The 15,114-nt window shown below is 46.0% G+C and overlaps 1 protein-coding gene across 3 annotated transcripts in view; it reads left to right on the top strand.

The window, feature by feature from the left end:
- The window catches only part of LOC144501450 (phosphorylase b kinase gamma catalytic chain, skeletal muscle/heart isoform-like), a 146,016-nt gene that overhangs the window by 51,430 nt on the left and 79,472 nt on the right, over window positions 1-15,114 (top strand). For all 3 annotated transcript variants that reach the window (XM_078225222.1, XM_078225224.1, XM_078225223.1), the window contains exon 5: window positions 3,980-4,034. In XM_078225222.1, the coding sequence (XP_078081348.1) occupies window positions 3,980-4,034 (55 nt within the window). The remainder of the gene's footprint in view (window positions 1-3,979; window positions 4,035-15,114) is intronic.

Below are 15,114 nucleotides of genomic sequence, written 5' to 3'. Positions count from 1 at the left end.
GAAACAGGCCCTTCGGCCCTCCAAGCCTGTGCCGCTCCTTGGTCCAACTAGACCAATCGTTTGTATCCCTCCATTCCCAGGCTGCTCATGTGACTATCCAGGTAAGTCTTAAACAATGTCAGCGTGCCTGCCTCCACCACCCTACTTGGCAGCGCATTCCAGGCCCCCACCACCCTCTGTGTAAAAAACGTCCCTCTGATGTCTGAGTTATACTTCGCCCCTCTCAGCTTGAGCCCGTGACCCCTCGTGATCGTCACCTCCGACCTAGGAAAAAACTTCCCACTGTTCACCCTATCTATACCCTTCATAATCTTGTATACCTCTGTTAGATCTCCCCTCATTCTCCGTCTTTCCAAGGAGAACAACCCCAGTCTACCCAATCTCTCCTCATAGCTAAGACCCTCCATACCAGGCAACATCCTGGTAAACTATCTCTGCACTCTCTCTAAAGCCTCCACGTCCTTCTGGTAGTGCGGTGACCAGAACTGGACGCAGTACTCCAAATGTGGCCTAACCAGCGTTCTATACAGCTGCATCATCAGACTCCAGCTTTTATACTCTATACCCCGTCCTATAAAGGCAAGCATACCATATGCCTTCTTCACCACCTTCTCCACCTGTGTTGCCACCTTCAAGGATTTGTGGACTTGCACACCTAGGTCCCTCTGTGTTTCTATACTCCTGATGACTCTGCCATTTATTGTATAACTCCTCCCTACATTATTTCTTCCAAAATGCATCACTTCGCATTTATCCGGATTAAACTCCATCTGCCACCTCTCCGCCCAATTTTCCAGCCTATCTATATCCTGCTGTATTGCCCGACAATGCTCTTCGCTATCCGCAATTCCAGCCATCTTCGTGTCATCCGCAAACTTGCTGATTACACCAGTTACACCTTCTTCCAAATCATTTATATATATCACAAATAGCAGAGGCCCCAGTACAGAGCCCTGCGGAACACCACTGGTCACAGACCTCCAGCCGGAAAAAGACCCTTCGACCACTACCCTCTGTCTCCTATGGCCAAGCCAGTTCTCCACCCATCTAGCCACTTCTCCTTGTATCCCATGAGCCTTAACCTACTTAACCAACCTGCCATGTGGGACTTTGTCAAATGCCTTACTGAAATCCATATAGAAGACATCCACGGCCCTTCCTTCATCAACCGTTTTTGTCACTTCCTCAAAAAACTCCACCAAATTTGTAAGGCACGACCTCCCTCTTACAAAACCATGCTGTCTGTCACTAATGAGATTGTTCCGTTCTAAATGCACATACATCCTGTCTCTAAGAATCCTCTCCAACAACTTCCCTACCACGGACGTCAAGCTCACCGGCCTATAATTTCCTGGGTTATCCCTGCTACCCTTCTTAAACAACGGGACCACATTCGCTATCCTCCAATCCTCAGAGACCTCACCCATGTCCAAAGAAGCGACAAAGATTTCCGTCAGAGGCCCAGCAATTTCATCTCTCGTCTCCCTGAGCAGTCGAGGATAGATGCCATCAGGCCCTGGGGCTTTGTCAGTTTTAATGTTCCCTAAAAAACCTAACACTTCCTCTCTTGTAATGGAGATTTTCTCTAACGGGTCAACACCTCCCTCCGAGACACTCCCGGTTAACACGCCCCTCTCCTTCGTGAATACCGATGCAAAGTATTCATTTAGGATCTCCCCTATTCCCTTGGGTTCTAAGCATAATTCCCCTCCTTTGTCCCTGAGAGGTCCGATTTTCTCCCTGACAACTCTTTTGTTCCTAACGTATGAATAGAATGCCTTAGGATTCTCCTTAATCCTGCCTGCCAAGAACATCTCGTGACCTCTTTTTGCCCTTCTAACTCCCCGTTTGAGTTCTTTCCTACTCTCTCTGTATTCCTCCAGAGCTCCATCTGTTTTCAGTTGCCTGGACTTAACGTACGGCTCCCTTTTCATTTTAATCAGATCCTCAATTTCCCTGGTTATCCACGGCTCTCGAATCCTACCTTTCCTATCTTTCCTTTTTACAGGCACATGCCTATCCTGCAGCCTTATCAATAGTTCCTTAAAAGACTCCCACATGCCAGACGCGGACTTACCCTCGAACATCCTCTCCCAATCAACATCCACCAATTCCTGCCTAATCCGGCTATAGTCAGCCTTCCCCCAATTTAGCACCCTGCCCGTAGGACAGCACTCACCATTTTGACTTGGAAATATATCGCCATTCCATCACTATTACTGAATCAAAATCCTGGAACTCCCTCCCTAACAGCACTGTGGCTGTACCTACACCACATGGACTGCAGTGATTCAGGACGGCAGCTCGCCACTACCTTCTCAAGGGCAATTAGGGCAATAAACTTTGGCCTCATCAGTGAAGCCAATGTACCAGAAAATGCTGATGCATCAGGTCCAGCACACTGCTGAGAGCAGCAAAGCTTACATCAACATATTATGAGCATTGGAGCTAAAGCTTTCTACTCCAATGGCAGGAGTCTCTCAAACAATGCACAAAACGCTTTCTGGCTGGCCCTCTCACCTCCAAGCAATGAACAGTTTCATTGTGACTGATTGAAAAACCTTCAGATCTGCTGTTCAGTAAACCTAACCAAGGATGGGAACTTAGCACAATGAAACAGCAGGGTGCCCGACAGAGCTCACTCAGGGTGCTGGGTGACCAGCTGGGCTTTGGGGCATTTGTCGAACTCAGAGCAGCCGGAGTGCCAGTGATTGTCCTCAGACTGTGAGAGCGAAGATGAGTTAGTGATCATAGCTATCGAGAATGCCAGAGAGTGACTTCCACTGGCAGCTAATGTTAAAATTGTCTTTGAGCGGCAGAGTTTTATTCCAGGAAGATTTCAGGAGTGAACAAAGAAAATAAGTAAAATCAACAGTAAAAAGGGAAAAATGTGTCAATTTCCAGCAGATCTGGCAGAATCTGTGGTAAGAAGTCTCACAACACCAGGTTAAAGTCCAACAGGTTTATTTGGTAGCAAATACCATAAGCTTTCGGAGCACAGCTCCTTCGTCAGATGGAGTGGATATCGTTCTCAAACAGTGCAAACAGACACAGAAATCAAATTACAGAATACTGATTAGAATGCAAATCTCTACAGCCAGCCAGGTCTTAAATGTACAGACAATGTGGGTGGAGGGAGCATTCAACACAGGTTAAAGAGATGTGTATTGTATCCAGACAGAACAGCTAGTGAAATTCTGCAAGTCCAGGAGGCAAGCTGTGGGGGTTACTGATAATGTGACATAAATCCAACATCCCGATTTAGGCCGTCCTCGTGTGCGGAACTTGGCTATCAGTTTCTGCTCAGCGACTCTGCGCTGTCGTGTGTCGTGAAGGCCGCCTTGGAGAACGCTTACCTGAAGATCCAAGGCTGAATGCCCGTGACTGCTGAAGTGCTCCCCCACAGGAAGAGAACAGTCTTGCCTGGTGATTGTCGAGCGGTGTTCATTCATCCGTTGTCGTAGCGTCTGCATGGTTTCCCCAATGTACCATGCCTCGGGACATCCTTTCTTGCAGCGTATCAGGTAGACAACGTTGGCCGAGTTGCAAGAGTAGGTACCGTGTACCTGGTAGATGGTGTTCTCACGTGAGATGATGGCATCCGTGTCGATGATCCGGCAGGTCTTGCAGAGGTTGCTGTGGCAGGGTTGTGTGGTGTCGTGGTCACTGTTCTCCTGAAGGCTGGGTAGTTTGCTGCGGACAATGGTCTGTTTGAGGTTGCGTGGTTGTTTGAAGGCAAGAAGTGGGGGTGTGGGGATGGCCTTGGCGAGATGTTCGTCTTCATCAATGACATGTTGAAGGCTCCGGAGGAGATGCCGTAGCTTCTCAGCTCCGGGGAAGTACTGGACGACGAAGGGTACTCTGTCCACCGTGTCCCGTGTCTGTGGTAACACCATTTGAAATGTCAGATTTCCAACATCTATAGAGTTTTGTTTCTCAATAAATAAAATGAGTTACACAATTGTTCTTTCTACTACAGTTTCATTAAAGGACTGCTATGAATCCTCCAGTTTCTACTTCCTGGTGTTTGATCTGTAAGTATGGAACTTGTTGACACAATCCTACAAGGGGGAAAAGGAAAATCCGGAGCCAGAGCTCACTGGATGACTAAAGATAGGGAAAAAAAATCACATTCCATAAGTCAGGTTCATAATATATAGAGGAGCAAGAAAAATAAAGAAATTACAGAGAAACACCAAAGATAATCAGAGGAGCAAAGAGCGATTGAGAGGATCTAACATAAAATGGAACACATAAGACTTGAATGACAAGAGGGTGGTAAAAGGGGAAGTTTGAGGTGATTAGGGATCAATTTAGGGATTAGATTTGACTATAAGTGGCGGGGGGGTGGAGGAAGGAAGAGCAATGGTGATAGGGGATTCATTAGTCAGGGGAACAGACAGGCATTTCTGCAGTCAAAGACATGACTCCAAGATGGTGTGTTCCCTCCCTGGTGCCAGGGTCAGGGATGTCACTGAACGGCTGCAGGGTATCTTGAAAGGGGAGGGTGATGAGTTAGAGGTCATGGTACATGTTGGTACCAACGGTATAGGTAAAGTGAGGAATGAGGTCTTGCATCAAGAATTCAGGGAGCTAGGCAGTAGATTAAAAAGCAGGACCCTCAATGGTTGTAATCTCTGAATTACTCCAGGTGCCATGTGCAAGCGAGTATAGAAATAGGAAAATAGGACAAATGAATGTGTGGCTCAAGAGTTAGTGCAGGGGGGCAGGGTTTTAGATTCCTGGATCACTGGGATCATTCCTGGCAAAGGTGGGACATGCACAAGTGGGATGGTCTGCACCTGAACCACACTGGGACCAACATCCTTGTGGGTAGGTTTGCAAATGCTGTTGGGAGGGGACACAAAACATGAGTGAAACAGAGACACATCATGCAAGATAAAGAAGCAAGTAAGAGCGAGTTCAGCTTTGTTAAGTGTCAAGCAAGAAAGGTGAGGCTGGATGGTCTTTACTTTAATACTGGCAGTGTAATAGGTAAGACTTATGAGTTGAAGGTGTGGATTGACACATGGAAGTGTGGTATTGTTGCTATCACAGAAACATGGTTGAGGGAAGGGCAGGACTGGCAACTCAAATTGCAGGATATGCGATCTTTAGGTGAGACAGAGGAGGATGTAAAAAGGGAGATTATTAATTAAGGAGTCAATTACTGCAGTAAGGAGAGATGATAGCTGCGATTCTCCCATCCTGCTGCCAGGAGATTCTCACGTCAGCTGATTTGCGGGGCTCGCATGCACGTTCATGCCCCACTAGTGTCTCCCAGTGCCGGATTTCCGGCGGCGTCAGATCTGCGCCGGAAATCAACATGGAGGTGCAAAGACTATTTGCATATAATTTAATGTGATTTAAATGTGATTAGCGGGCCCGGGACAAAAGTCTCTGGGCACGTTAGCATCTCCCCCTGCCAGAGTTGGTCATTCCGGTGGGGATTACACTCGCTCCCCACTAATGGAGAACTAGCGGTCCGATCCCACTGGAGTAAAGGGAGGGCAATCGGGGCTCCCTGAGGGTCGGGTGGCAGGGGGATTGCCCCCCTTGGCACTGACACCCTGGCAGTGCCAGCCTGTTCTCCCAGCAATAACCGAAGGGGCAGTGTCAAGGAGATGGGGCATATTGGGGCAGGGCCTATGGGGGCAGGGACTGATGGGGACAATCGGTGGGGTTGGGGAGTACCCCTGCCACTCTGCATAGAGATCGGTGGGGGAAGGAGGAAAGGCAGCGATTAAGCCAGGCTTGGGAGGCTGGGGGTCAGCTGGAGAGATGGTCAACCTGCTGGGGTGGGGTGGGGTTGGCAGCCGGGGGGGGGGGGGTCAGCACTGCAGGGGCAGGTTTGGGGCTGGCCCAGGAATGGTTGAGTTGCCAGCGATCGGATCCTGGGGTGGCAGTTACTGTTGGTGCAGACTCAATAGGCCAAAGGGCCTTTTCAGCGCTATATCCCTCCATCACTCTAAACCTGTTACACTATCACTCTCCCAATTTATGTTGGGGAAGTTAAAATCCCTTGGTATAATTCCCTGATTATTACTCTTGCACACCTTGGTGAACTGTCTGCATATCTGCTCCTCTATTTCCCACTCACTTACCTGCCCCTCGCCCTAAAACTATGTCCCCTCGTGATTGATCCCTCAACCAAGGGGAACAGCTGCTTGCTACTCACCTTGTTCATACCCCTCATAATCTTATACACCTCAATCATGTCCCCCCTCAGCCTTCTCTGCTCGAAATAAAACAATCCAAGTCTATTCAGTCTCTCCTTTATCGCTCAAATGCTCCATCCCAGGGCAACATCCTGGTGAATCTCCTCTGTACCCTCTCTATTGCAATCACATTCTTCCTATAGTGGCCTAATCAACGTTTGTATAGGTCCAACATTACCTCCTTGCACTTATACTCTCTGCCATAAATGAAAAAAGCAAGTGTTCCATATGCCTTCTTAACTACCCTATTCACTTGCTCTTCCAACTTCAGAGATCTGTGAATATTACCTCAAGGTACATCTGTTCCTCTGAGTTTCCTAGTGTCCTGCCATCATTACGTACTCTCTTGTCATGTTATTCTCCCAAAGTGCATCACCTCACCCTTATCACAGTTAAGTACCATCTGCCACTGCTCTGCCCATCTGACCAACCCACCTGTATCTCCCTGTAACCTACAACCTCCTTCTTTACTATTAACCAATCTACCAATCCTGGTGTCATCTGTGAACTTGCTTATCATTTCCCCCATATTATCATCTTTGATTTGATTTATTATTGTCATATGTATTAGTATACAGTGAAAAATATTGTTTCTTGTGTGCTGTACAGACAAAGCATACCGTTCATAGAGAAGGAAAGGAGAGGATGCAGAACGTAGTTTTACAGTCATAGCTAGGGTGAAGAGAAAGGTCAACTTAATACGAAGTAAGTCCATTCAAAGGTCTGATGGCAGCAGGGAACAAGCTATTCCTGAGTCGGTTGTTGCGTGACATCAGATTTCTGTATCTTTTCCCTGATGGAAGAAGGTGGAAGAGAATATGTCCGGAGTGCGTGGGGTCCTTGATTATGCTGGCTGCTTTTCTGAGGCAGCGGGAAGTGTAGGCAGAGTCAATGGATAGGAGGCTAGTTTGCGTGATGGTCCGGGCTTCGTTCACAACCCTTTGTAATTTCTTGCGGCCTTAGTCAGAGCAGGAGCCATACCAAGAAAGGATGCTTTCTGTGGTGCAACTGAAAAGGTTGTTGAGAGTCGTAGCTGGCATGCCGAATTTCCTTAACCTCCTGAGAAAGTAGAGGTGTTGATGGGCTTTTTTAACTATAGCGTCAGCATGGAGGGACCAGGACAGTGATCTGGACACCTAGGAACCTGAAGCCCTCAACCTGTCAGGAATTCTACTGCAGGTACGGCAGGTAATAGCAAAACTACAAGGACAAGTGTGGAGTCTGCACGTTCTCTCTGTGTCTGCGTGGACTTCCTCCGGGTGTTCCGGTCTCCTCCCACAGTCTGAAAGAAGTGTTTGTTAAGTGCATTGACCATGCTAAATTCTCTCTGTGTATCCGAACAGGCGCCAGAGTGTGACAACTCGGGGATTTTCACCAAAAAAAACATAGATTAAACCAGGAGAGAGAAATAAAAAACAGGTGAATAAAACGTCAGTGCTGGCTTTAAAATTTATGCCCAAAGAAGAGTTTTATATACAAATACAAAGGAATAAGTTAAATGAGGTGAAGGTATAATTCAAATTGGAGATGACAATATAGTCACCATTATGGAATTTGATTATAGACAGGAACAATTTCCCCACCACAGATGTTAGGCTAATTGGTCTGTAATTCCCTGGGATCCTCTTTCACTCTTCTTAAAAAGCGGAGTCACATGAGCAATTTTCCAATCCAGAGGAATGACTCTGAAATTGAAGCAACTCTGAAGGATTATAGTTAGGGCATCTATAATGTGCTCCCCAATTCCTTTAACATCCTTGGATGGAAATTGTCAGGCCTGGGAATTTGTCACACTTTAGTTCATTAATTTCCTCATTATCGATGTTTTCCTGACATTAATTTTATTTAGATCCTGTCCCCAATCCACTGTTAATTTCCTTGGGACTCACAGCAAGCTATCCTCCTTTTCTAGTGTAAATACTGAGGCAAAGTAATTCTTCAACATGTCTGCCATTTTCCCATAAGTCATTGAGAAGTGTCAACTTTGATCAGAGGTGGGGAGGGGGCCCCCTGAGGCTTCTGTGGTGGGCTTGGGGGAGGGGGGATGTGGGGGAGGATATTGAATTTGATAATCAGTCATGATCATAATGCTGCAGTTATTCAAAATCCTGGTTAGACCCCACTTGAGAGTACTGTGAGCAGATTTGAGCACCACACCTTTGGAAGGATGTACTGGCCTTGGAGGGAGCGCAGCATAGGTTTACAAGAATGATACCTGGACTTCAGGGGTTAAGTTATGCGGGGAGAATTTACAAATTAGGCCTGTTGTCTCTAGAATTTAGAAGGTTATGGGGTGTTCTGATCAAAGTTTTCAAGATATTAACAAGAAAAGACAGGTTAGATAAAGATAACTATTTCCTCTGGTTGGAGATTCAAGAACTAGAGGGCATAGTCTAAACGTTAGGACCACACCGTTCAGGAGAGATCTCAGGAAGCACTTCTATACACAAAGGGTGGAAGAGGTTTGGAACTCTGTTCCACAAATGGCAGTTGATGCCAGATCAGAACAGACTCGAGAGGCTGAATGGTCTACTCCTCTTCCTATGTTCCCAATGTGCCCCAGATGAACACCTTTCCAGCAGTATAGCTCCCTCTTTCCCCAGTACTGGTGAATCAAACTCCATTCTCCTACATCAAACCTTGAGCTGCACATTTAAGGTTCTATTCATATTTACCCAATGGTAATTTCTTTATAGCTCAGGTGACAGTCCAGAACTTCATGGTTCTGCTTTTTAATTTCATTCTCAGCTGTTCATGATCCCTTGGAAGAAATTCTCTTTTTGTCATTGGTACACGTGTGGACCATGACAGCTGTATCCTGCTCCCCTCACTCCAAGTTCCTTTCCAGCACTGAGGAGATGTCTTTAACCTTAACACCTGAGCTACTTGTGCAAGCACCTTGTCAAAGTGTATTAGGGTGGAATTTTCCATTACCTGGATAATTGGGGCTCATTCTGGGGTAGGTGGGATCTCTACAAACGGGATGGTCTTCACCTGGACCAGAGGGGTACCTATATTCTGGGGGGGAAATTTGCGAATGCTCTTCGGGAGGGTTTAAACTAATTTGGCAGGGGAATGGGAACCTGAATTGTTGCTCCAGTGTACAGGAGGATGTGAGTGGTGAGGTCATGAATAAGGTTTCAAGGTTGCAGGAGTGTACCGGCAGGCAGGAAAGTGTTTTGAAGTGTGTGTACTTCAACGCCAGAAGCATCCGGAATAAGGTGGGTGAACTTGCAGCCTGGGTTGGTACCTGGGACTTCGATGTTGTGGCCATTTCGGAGACATGGATAGAGCAGGGACAGGAATGGTTGTTGCAAGTTCCGGGGTTTAGATGTTTCAGTAAAATCAGGGAAGGTGGTAAAAGAGGGGGAGGTTGTTTGATGAGGACTCGTCTACTGAAGTAGTATGGGCTGAGGTTAGAAACAGGAAAGGAGAGGTCACCCTGTTGGGAGTTTTCTATAGTCTCCGAAAAGTTCCAGAGATGTAGAGGAAAGGATTGCAAAGATGATTCTGGATAGGAGCGAAAGTAACAGGGTAGTTGTTATGGGGGACTTTAACTTTACAAATATTGACTGGAAACGTTATAGTTCGAGTACTTTAGATGGGTCAGTTTTTGTCCAATGTGTGCAGGAGGGTTTCCTGACACAGTATGTTGATAGGCCAACAAGAGGCGAGGCCACCATTGGATTTGGTACTGGGTAATGAACCAGGCCAGGTGTTAGATTTGGAGGTAGGTGAGCACTTTGGTGACAGTGACCACAATTCGGTTACGTTTACTTTAGCGATGGAAAGGGATAGGTCTATACTGCAGAGCAAGAGTTATAGCTGGGGGAAAGAAAATTATGATGCGATTAGGCGTGATTTAGGATGCATAGGATGGGGAAGAAATCTGCAGGGGATGGGCACAATTGAAATGTGGAGCTTGTTCAAGGAACAGCTACTGCGTATCCTTGATAAGTATGTACCTGTCAGGCAGGGAGGAAGTGGTCGAGCGAGGGAACCGTGGTTTACTAAAGAAGTTGAATCTCTTGTGAAGAGGAAGAAGGAGACTTCTGTAAAGATGAAACATGAAGGCTCAGTTAGGGAGCTTGAGAGTTACAAGTTAGCCAGGGAGGACCTGAAGAGAGAGCTAAGAAGAGCCAGGAGGGGACATGAGAAGTATTTGGCAAGTAGGATCAAGGAAAACCCTAAAGCTTTCTATAGGTATGTCAGGAATAAAAGAATGACTAGGGTAAGATTAGGGCCAGTCAAGGACAGTAGTGGGAAGTTGTGCGTGGAGTCCGAAGAGATAGGAGAGGCGCTAAATCAATATTTTTTGTCAGTATTCACACAGGAAAAAGACAATGTTGTCGAGGAGAATACTGAGATACAGGCTATTAGACTAGACGGGATTGAGGTTCATAAGGAGGAGGTGTTAGCAATTCTGGAAAGTGTGAAAATAGATAAGTCCCCTGGGCCGGATGGGATTTATCCCAGGATTCTCTGGGAAGCTAGGGAGGAGATTGCAGAGCCTTTGGCTTTGATCTTTATGTCATCATTGTCTACAGAAATAGTGCCAGAAGACTGGAGGATAGCAAATGTTGTCCCCATGTTCAAGAAGGGGAGTAGAGAAATCATAGAAACCCTACAGTGCAGAAGGAGGCCATTCGGCCCATCGAGTCTACACCGACCACAATCCCACCCAGGCCCTACCCCCACATATTTTACCCGCTAATCCCGCTAACCTACGCATCTCAGGACTCTAAGGGGCAATTTTTAACCTGGCCAATCAACCTAACCCGCACATCTTTGGACTGTGGGAGGAAACCGGAGCACCCGGAGGAAACCCACGCAGACACGAGGAGAATGTGCAAACTCCACATAGACAGTGACCCGAGCCGGGGATCGAACCCGGGACCCTGGAGCTGTGAAGCAGCAGTGCTAACCACTGTGCTACCGTGCCGCCCAACCCTGGTAATTATAGACCAGTGAGCCTTACTTCTGTTGTGGGCAAAGTTTTGGAAAGGATTATAAGAGATAGGATTTATAATCATCTAGAAAGGAACAATTTGATTAGGGATAGTCAATACGGTTTTGTGAAAGGTAGGTTGTGCCTCACAAACCTTATTGAGTTCTTTGAGAAGGTGACCAAAGAGGTGGATGAGGGTAAAGCAGTTGATGTGGTGTATATGGATTTCTGTAAAGCGTTTGATAAGGTTCCCCATGGTAGGCTATTGCAGAAAATACAGAGGCATGGGATTGAGGGTGATCTTGCGGTTTGGAGCAGAAATTGGCTAGCTGTAAGAAGACAGAGGGTGGTGGTTGATGGGAAATGTTCATCCTGGAGTTCAGTTACTAGTGGTGCACTGCAAGGATCTGTTTTGGGGCCACTGCTGTTTGTCATTTTTATAAATGACCTGGATGAGGGCGTAGAAGGCTGGGTTAGTAAATTTGCAGATGACACTAAAGTCGGTGGAGTTGTGGACAGTGCGGAAAGATGTTGCAGGTTACAGAGGGACATAGATAAGCTGCAGAGCTGGGCTGAGAGGTGGCAAATGGAGTTTAATGCGGAAAAGTGTGAGGTGATTCACTTTGGAAGGAGTAACAGGAATACAGAGTACTGGGCTAATGGTAAGATACTTGGTCGTGTGGATGAGCAGAGAGATCTCGGTGTCCATGTGCATAGATCCCTGAAAGTTGGCACCCAGGTTGATAGGGTTGTTAAGAAGGCGTACAGTGTGTTAGCTTTTATTGGTAGAGGGATTGAGTTTCGGAGCCATGATGTCATGTTGCAGCTGTACAAAACTCTGGTGCGGCCTCACTTGGAATATTGCATACAGTTCTGGTCGCCGCATTATAGGAAGGATGTGGAAGCATTGGAAAGGGTGCAGAGGAGATTTACCAGGATGTTGCCTGGTATGGTGGGAAGGTCTTATGAGGAAAGGCTGAGGGGCTTGAGGTTGTTTTCGTTAGAGAGAAGAAGGTTAAGAGGTGACTTAATAGAGGCATACAAGATGATCAGAGGATTAGATAGGGTGGACAGTGAGAGCCTTTTTCCTCGGATGGTGATGGCTCGCACGAGGGGACATAGCTTTAAATTGAGGGGTGATAGATATAGGACAGATGTCAGAGGTAGGTTCTTTACTCCGAGAGTAGTAAGGGCGTGGAATGCCCTGCCTGCAACAGTAGTGGACTCGTCAACATTAAGGGCATTTAAAGGGTCATTGGATAAACATATGGATAATATTGGGATAGTGTAGGTTAGATGGGCTTTAGATTGGTTTCACAGGTCGGCGCAACATCGAAGGCCGAAGGGCCTGTACTGCGCTGTAATGTTCTATGTTCTATTATTTTGACTGTGTGGTTTTGGGTGTGAATGGCAGACAGAAGCTTGTTGGCTGCACAGAGGAGGTCATTCATTTTAATACTTTCAGACACCTTGGGAAAATCTTTTTGCATCAGTTTGACGCCGCATCTTTGGTGGGCTGACTGATTTGCCAGCCCCTTTATCACTCGGGAGGGCGCTCCATTTAAATACCTCCCCAGCACCTACTCCAGGTCTAGTAAGGAGGATGGCTGCTCAGAAAGCTGCCCTGAGATTTTGAGAAAGAGCACTCATCAGAATGGATCCAAAACTAACCTGGTGGTAGGACACACAGGATGGTGGAAGGCTGTTTGTGTGACTGGAGCCCAGAGTCCATTGGCATACCACAGGGATCAGTACAAAATCCTTCATTGTTCATGATATATATATAAATAGTGTGGGGGAATGATAGGTAAGTTTACAGACAACACAAAGTTTGGTAGGGTAGTTAATAGGGAAGAAGGTTGCAGGTTACAGGAAGATATAGATGGGTTGTGCAGATAGGCAGAGCAGTGACAGATGGTATTTAACCTTGGTAAGTGTGAGGTGATGCATTTTGGAAGAAGTAACAAGACAAGGGGGTATTTAATTAAGGGCAGGATACTAGGAAGCTCAGAGGGACAGATGGATATCGGGGTAATTATCCAAGGATCCCTGAAGGTGGTGAGTACGCGAATAGGATAGTTCAGAAGACATATGGGACACTTGCTTTCATCAATCATGGCATAAAGGATAAGAGTAACGAGGTAATGTTGGAGTTGTACACAATGTGGTTAGGCTACATCTGGAGCACTGTGTGCAGTTCTAGTCACCTCACTATAGGAAGGATGTGATTACACTGGAGAGAGTGCAGAGGAGATTCACCAGGGTGCTGGAGAATTTGAGCTATTAGGAGGGACTGGATCGACCAAAATTGGCCTAAACTGATCCAAAATTAGCTTGTTAATAGGAGGTAAAGGGCAATGGTAGAGGACTGCTTTTGTGACCAGCAGTGTACCATAGGGATCGATGCTGGGGCCCTCACTATTTGTTATATACATTAACAACTTAGATGTGAAGGTAGAACTTATACTTTGTAAGTTTGCAGATGAGACGAAAATTGGTGGTGATGTTGATAGTGAGGAGGATAGTCTTTGGCTCCAGAATGATATTGATTATTTGAAATGTTGGACAGAGCAATGGCAGATGCAATTTAATCCTGGTAAGTGTAAGGTGATGCATTTTGGTAGGTCTTAAAAGGGTAGGATGTACACAATGAACAATAGGTCCCTAGGGAGTACTGAGAAACACAGGGACCTTGGTGTACAAGTTCATAGATCCCTAAAGGTGGCAGCACAGGTGGATAGTGTGGTGAAGAAGATAGCCGGGGCACAGAATATAGGAGCAGGGAGGTCTTGGTACAACTTTATAAATCACTGGTTTGGCCACAGATGGAGTATTGTGTGCAGTTCTGGTCGCCACACTATCAGAACAGTGTGATTGCACTGGAGAGGAGATTCACAAGGATATTACCCGGGATGGGAAGTTTCAGCTATAATGAGAGACTGGATAGGCTGGATTTGTTTTCCCTGGAGCAGAGGAGGCTGAGGGTGGATCTTTTAGAGGTACATAAATTATAAGAGGCATAGATAGGGTAAATGTCCTTACAGAATGGAATAGGGTAGTGAGCTATCTGTCTCAGGAACAGAGTACTGAATTGAAAGACTTGTTACAGTGCTATGAGGACCTAGGTAGAAATTGAATGGGGAGGACTAATGATACAGTATATGAGGTTTACATAGGGAATGCTGTTCCGATAAAACAACACCCCTATCAGCTTAATCCTCTCAAAGCAGCGCAGGTTCAGAAGGAAGTGGAAACGATGCTACAAGACGACATCATAGAGCCAAGTCAAAGAGAGTGGAGTTCGCCGATCGTGTTGGTCCCTAAACCCCATGATACTCAGTGATTCTGCGTAGATTATCGGAAGGTCAACGCTGTGACTAAATCTGATTCATACCAAATTCCAAGCTGGAGGACTGTATGGAAAAAGTCGGACAAGCTACTTACATTACAAAGTTGGACTTACTCGGAGAGCAAAAGAAGTTTCTGCCTTTGTAGCCCCAAATAGGTTATATTAATTTAAAGTAATGCATGGAAAGATCTCATGGAGTATTTGGCAAAGCTCTTTGAGAGACTGCAGAATGCAAAGTTGGTCATAAACTTGGCTAAAACAGAATTTGCAAAGGCCGGAGTGACATTCTTATGATACAACATCAGATATGAACGGATTACCACCAAAAAACGTGAATACAAAGGCCTGGTTGTATTTTGAGAATGACTAAAAACTACTTTTTTTGTTAATAAGTGGGGAGTATTTATCTAAACAGCATTCCATTAGAATAGTGTTTTATTCAGTTTGTTATTATTTAGTTAACCAGTTCACTGCTAGTTAGATAAATAAAGTGTTACTTGTTGATTTTACAGAGACAGTCTCAGGTAGTTAGTTTGATTTAACCACTAGAAGTTGCTGAAGAGCAGATTGTGCTTACTGCTACTCTCTCACTTGTAACA

This window comes from Mustelus asterias, chromosome 12, assembly GCF_964213995.1.
Source record: "Mustelus asterias chromosome 12, sMusAst1.hap1.1, whole genome shotgun sequence".
Taxonomy (NCBI): domain Eukaryota; kingdom Metazoa; phylum Chordata; class Chondrichthyes; order Carcharhiniformes; family Triakidae; genus Mustelus; species Mustelus asterias.
The sequence above is the reverse complement of the archived record's forward strand: the minus strand, read 5'-3'. Positions and strand labels throughout refer to the sequence as shown.